Source organism: Capsicum annuum, chromosome 12 (assembly GCF_002878395.1).
Source record: "Capsicum annuum cultivar UCD-10X-F1 chromosome 12, UCD10Xv1.1, whole genome shotgun sequence".
Lineage (NCBI taxonomy): Eukaryota > Viridiplantae > Streptophyta > Magnoliopsida > Solanales > Solanaceae > Capsicum > Capsicum annuum.
The window spans coordinates 229,656,812-229,662,717 of record NC_061122.1 but is presented as its reverse complement, the minus strand read 5'-3'; the positions used below and the strand labels follow the sequence as shown (position 1 = coordinate 229,662,717).

Here is a 5,906-nt window from a genome sequence, read left to right as displayed (position 1 = left end):
CTTATAAGGTCATACATCCAAAAGCTGCCACTTCGCAGCTATAAGGTATTTTATACCATTTCCTCAGAAGCAACTAGCTCAGATCAGAAGAAAGAAAAAGAAGAAGATGATTGAAACAGGTAGAAATCATCACAAGAGCAGAGTGTTGAACGGTTTCCTACTCTAGTTTCCAAATGAAGACTGGATTGTTTTGCATCAAAAAAACGATGCCTCCAAGAACGGTCTCCCTTCATCGAGGGGAGGCGAGGTGGAGCCATCATGTTTTCTATGTATCCTGAATAAACTTGCACTTTTTTAAGAGTTCCATGACTTCACATACCTTGTTTTCCAGTCTAAAGCTAGTTAAGTAGGGTGCTAAATGCTGTTTGATCCCGTAATTCATGTGAACTTATCGTATCTATAATTCTAGATAGCATGATATATGTATTATCCTATCTGTAATCTTATTGAACAATGAAAAAGTTCGGCTTTTCAAGGATCATTTTCTATCCAAATATAACTTAAAAATCCAAATAAAAGGACTCCCCGGTATACCTCGCTCAAGCTCTATTAAATTTAGATTGTAGCTAGTCTATTTAAAGAGCAATGGAGTGTAGATTTAGGGATACTATAAAAGTGACACGAATTGGATTTATGCCGGTAGATTTACAACAGAGGCAATATTTCTGCTAAGGGGATTGATGGGAGTTCATTGCGAAGGGAAAAAGTTTGGTGTTCATTGACGTAGAGAAAGCATCTGATAAAGTACCTAGAAAGGTCCTTCGGTGGGGTGGTGGGGACAAAAGAAAATTATATTAAATATATAATTAACATAAGGGACATGTATTTAGGAGCCATCACTAGCGTAAAAACAAGTGTAAGAGACACCGAGGGTCAGCATTGAGCACGTACTTGTTTACACCGAGGGTCCTGACCACTCGATCCGACTAGGCTACTTGTTAACAATAGCGTGCTAAATAACGAAACCAACGACGGTACAGGGTAACTCTGCCCACCAAAGTTTGAACAGATGGAACGAAATCACACCTTGTGCCTCCACTGAGATGTGAACCTGAGACCTCATTGCTCTACTCCCAATTCACTGACCACAAGGACACACTTCTGAAGGTTATCGCTTTTTGGCTTCTTATTGGATGTAAATAGGTAAGACATATCTTCAATACGTAATTTAGGACTCACTCAACGTGTACGATAATATATTATTAGAAAGAAAATATGTACGTTTAGGGACAAGTAGCTAACATTCAGTGCTGTACCATCTAATGAACACAAAAAGATGGAAGATACAACAGAGGTTTAAACAACCGGGACCTTACATTTGAACACCGGATAGAGATCAACAAAATAGCGGAGTGATAATTGTTACCAGCCACAAAACGATAACAATGGTACACCTTCTTAGTCACAACCTTTCTTCAAAATGCAGTAGAGGATTAACCCCGGCTTGTCCTCAGCAGTTGCACTTCAATACCATCAGCTGCATGGTTTGGAAAGGCCATTCCGGGAAAAACTTGGTTCCAAATAACTGCACATCATCTCTCAAAGGAACAATACAAGGTATTATTTGGACCGTCTTCCCCAGAACCGAGCAAATATGATGGCAGTTTTGAGGCTCAGAATTGGGAACTCCAAGCTCCGAACCATTTGAACCCCTGAGTTTTGCTTATAGGTAAATTCACAGAACAAAGTTTTATAAAGTCATAAGGGAGAAAATTCTCGTAATCGTCATGTAGATTTGCCATACCTCAAGAGCTTTGCTGCATTCCTACAGAAACACTTCGAGAACGCCTTTTCTTTGACATGCCCTGAAAAACAATTGCATACCCGTTACTTCTATGGTCAAGGAATAGAAGAAGCAAGAACAACACACTCTGAATGTGAAAAAGAACAACATTAATAAGGTCAAAGATGAACTCTATAGGGCACTAAATGCTACTGAAAAACAAAAAATTGAAATGATAGGTTTGGTACTCCAAAAAAATGAGTCAATAATGAAGAATCTATAGATTTGACAGAACCCAAACCTATTACTTTCTTCTAATGAATGATAACCAGATTCCAAATTCATTTGGATGTCAAACGATGCTCACTCAGAGTATCTAAATCATTCCTAAATTGCCATCTGTTTCTCCAAGCGAAACACATACCAGCAGCAGTACACAACTCAAATCTGGAGCAGCTTTAAAAAGTTCCTCTTTTGGGTTGAACAAAAGAGAATTTTCACCTCACAAACAATGCTACTTGTATTCTAACAAAGTTAAAAGCACAGATTCGTCCAATGTATCATTTCTGGGTCCAATGGAAATCATATATATAGGAGAACATCTGTCATGACCCGAACCGGGCCCAGCTGTGACGGACATCCGAACCATGCAGGCCCGAGAGCCCTTCTTACTTGTAATCATATACACCATTCATATATCAATAGGAAATGCGAAAATAAAATCTTCTACGGAAACACGGTCATAATCTAGATTTAGTATAATAATGAGGAATAAAATCCAATATCAACAAAACATTGTCTGACACTGTCTGCGAAATCTCTACTGCATGATCAAATAACAATTGTCCGAAAACTGGGACAAGGCCCCAATAGACCAAAATCATAATAAATAATAATTGTCTGAAAGAAACTAGGCCTTCTGAAATAGAAGGCTCACCAACTGGTACTCTTCACTCCTGTCTAATGAATCTACTGCTTATCAGGACCCTTAGACTGTATAGAGGGGTTAATACAGATGTACTGGTATGCGAAGAAATCCAAAATAAAGTTTTTATATAAATAAAATAATTGAGAGCTAGTCATAAACATCATGAAAGATAACACATGGGCATTCTTTATAATCATAAAACCTTTCTGTTAATGCAAGTTCTGATCGTTGTATTACTTCTGAGTTAAGTGGTATACCTCTACAAGTCTAAAACCCCATGGGCTATATGGAGTTTGCCATTGACTCGGTGGAGAAGCCCCTAACCCAAGTGTGCCGCAAGGGTTGGAGTGTCTGAGTCTAATACGCTACAGGGCACTAGGCCAGTGTAATATAATATACCCGGATCGGCAAATCACTGTTTTGGGCAATGAGTTGTCTGAACTCGTGCCTTTTTCAGGGGAACCACCTAAGCTCTCTTTATGCCCAATTTTATCTTGTTCTGAAACATGCATTATTCTAGTTTCAACATCTGAAAATCTGATTTCAAACATGCATTCTATTCTGTTCTGAATTACCATGGCATTGTCTGAGTTGGTGTCGTCACACCAAGACTTGCAAGTCCTATTTTCTGAGCCATAATGTATCATGCATAATTCTTTCATTAAAACTCAATTCAAACCACCCAACATGGCAAACAATACAAGAGATTTCATGTTCTGAAACATAAGTCAAAACTATGCAAGAATTCTTCAAACATATGGTGGTCATGTGCTTTTCGCAAAACTATGTACTCTTTCATTATATGTGTATTCAACATTTATCAATATGCACAACCCTCTCTTTCGTGTTCAAAAATCATATTCAAGTCATAGCAAAATCCAAATATTTCATATCATGCTTTTCAAAATGAATTGCAAAACAATTCATATCATACGAAAGATGGAAAAATTCATAACAAGAGAGGGATTCATTATAAATCATGCTCTCAATTGAATATTCATCCTTAAACACATGCATTCATATATATATATATATATAATTTCAAATCAATTTGGGGAAAGCCTAAAGACCAAAACAATATCATTAAGGCTTCTAAAACATGAATGTATTCATAAATCCGAAACCCTTTTCTTAAAAACATGATTTCTATACCCATGAGATCTTAGGAAGACCCCGCGTACCTCAAAGTAGGATATTAGCGAATGATTCTTGAAGTCCTCGATTTGGGGATTCCAAATCTTCAATCAATTTTGAAAATTCACTGTTGAATCTTGAGTTATTTGGGTTTTTAGTTTGAAGTCCTTGGGAGAGTTCTTGATGAATTTGAGAGAAAAGAATCATAGTTTGGTGTTTTGAGAGTTTAATCCCGTGTTATAGCTGGATAAGGGGTGGAAGATACCCATTTTGCCCTTAAAAATACGGAAACAGAATCTAAAAATTTGGTGCGTGCGATAGGGCGTGCGTCGCACGCTTATCGCACGATGCTACTGTCTCAGTTACTAAAATGGCCATAACTTTTTGCTCGGGTATCAGATTTTGGCGAAATTGGTATCGTTGGAAAGATAATTCGAAGAGCTTTCATTGATATATAGTAGTCCTCTAATTCGTTATATACAAAGATTTATGGTCAATCGAAACTGACCCAAGTTTCGACGCTCACTCAAACTCGAACGATGGGAAAGCTTTCAACTCGTCCTTGAGTTAGGGGACCTCTATGATCTCAATTCATGCTCAAATAGGTTCCCACACTACATAACTGATTAACATGCCAAATTTTCATAGGATTTATGGTTTTTGGATCATCTACGCATAGAAATGACGGTTTTCGTTCTAGCCCGAAATGCGGGGTATTATATTATCTCCCCTTGGGATCATTCGTCCCTGAATGATGGGTAGGAATGTTAAAGTCTTAAAGGTATGGAATAACGTGGACATGTTATGTCTTCTAAGGAAGGATATACTTATCTGAAACATTTAAACTTCTATCATGAAACTGAATTATGAGCTGACTTGCCCTTACTTGCTTTAAGGAGTTGATTCATGCTGAGAGTCCAGGATTCTCTTAAAGTGTTCATGATCAAATCGTACATATTGAATTGGGGGTGATAACTTATGCAAGTATGAATTATGAGACAACAAGATTTAGATTGTACCAGGGTACTACACTGTCTGAGCTAAAATACTTGGAAAAAAATTTTGAGACTATGCGCTGAACTCTTATGAACTGAGTCATGACTAAATATCTGAATCTAAAACATGATGCTTAGATTGGACTAAATTCGCAATTTACATGGATGGAATAAATTATCTCTTGAGATGTTCATACGCATGAGACTTCGGATAACAGGACTGGGTGTAAAGGTGGAAAACCACAGTAACTTGTCTGCCCTGACTGTTAAACTAAATTACAGACTGAATTATACCAGACACTTATACTTAACTGGAGTATCTCTTCAGCACTCTTTCTAAAGAAGTTCTAGTAACATTAGGGAGTGACTTTACACAAGACATCCAACTAAGGAATCACAACGATGACACTACTCTATAGCATGGAATAGAATAATCAGGTCTTAGGCAATACAGCTTCTCACTTTCAAGCTTAACACATTTCTCGAATACTCCCTTAACTATACTATTTTCCTTAAATACCATACTCATTGATTCAACTTATTATTCTCATAAGGGCATTTTTAAATCTTTCTACTAATGTCTATAGTAGCTTAAATCCTCTTACCATGATCAAGCCTAACTCCAATTCACAAAATACAACATGCCACTCTACGATATTAGTCCAAACTGTATGATTCAACCTTCTATATTTTTTTAAAGTCCATACCCTACGCATATCGTGCCTTACCACTTCAATGACTAACTCTGAACTTTTACTATGGATTCACTAGCGCATATTGCATTCCTCCACTTAAATCTCAACATATCATTCAAGCCTATCTTTATAACCACATATGAACTTCAAGGCAAACACCCATAAAGACATACTTCCCATATTCGCTAATCCACTATCAATATAACTTTCACGCGCTACCCCAAGAACATACACACACTCATCAACTAACCAATCACATGTATCAAAGACTTGGCCCCACTCTTACTTCACACTTATGGACTTATCTAAAATAAGCATACAACAATCTTTCATCAACAAGAAGCATTCACTCTATCACATTTTCGTCTAGCAGAGTCTAGTGTCTCTTTCCCTCTTTTCAAGCTTTATCCTTCTGTAGACACGTATTATTA

The 5,906-nt window shown here is 37.2% G+C and overlaps 2 protein-coding genes across 5 annotated transcripts in view; one reads left to right on the top strand and one right to left on the bottom strand.

Annotated features, from left to right (window-relative positions):
* LOC107850349 overlaps positions 1-481 on the top strand; it is a gene marked incomplete in the record, with an annotated part of 8,877 nt that extends 8,396 nt beyond the window's left edge. The window contains 1 exon segment of the mRNA XM_047401291.1: positions 60-481. Coding sequence (XP_047257247.1) covers positions 60-114 — 55 coding nt within the window.
* A 686-nt stretch (positions 482-1,167) lies between these two features.
* On the bottom strand, positions 1,168-3,995 carry LOC107850348. Of its 4 annotated transcripts, none has more exons than XR_001668562.2 (3): positions 3,833-3,995; positions 1,745-1,805; positions 1,168-1,652 (listed from the first exon to the last, which is right to left on the bottom strand). XR_001668562.2 is itself a non-coding variant. In XM_016694814.2 (3 exons), the coding sequence occupies exons 1-3, from the start codon at positions 2,143-2,145 to the stop codon at positions 1,451-1,453; spliced, it is 318 nt and encodes a 105-aa protein (XP_016550300.1). In that variant the 5' UTR covers positions 2,146-2,309; the 3' UTR covers positions 1,168-1,450. The 4 variants fall into 4 exon arrangements, 2 of the variants coding, with proteins under 2 accessions (XP_016550300.1, XP_047257252.1); XR_001668561.2 differs by lacking the exon at positions 3,833-3,995 and adding an exon at positions 2,025-2,351; XM_016694814.2 differs by lacking the exon at positions 3,833-3,995 and adding an exon at positions 2,091-2,309.
* Positions 3,996-5,906: the final 1,911 nt, after the last annotated feature.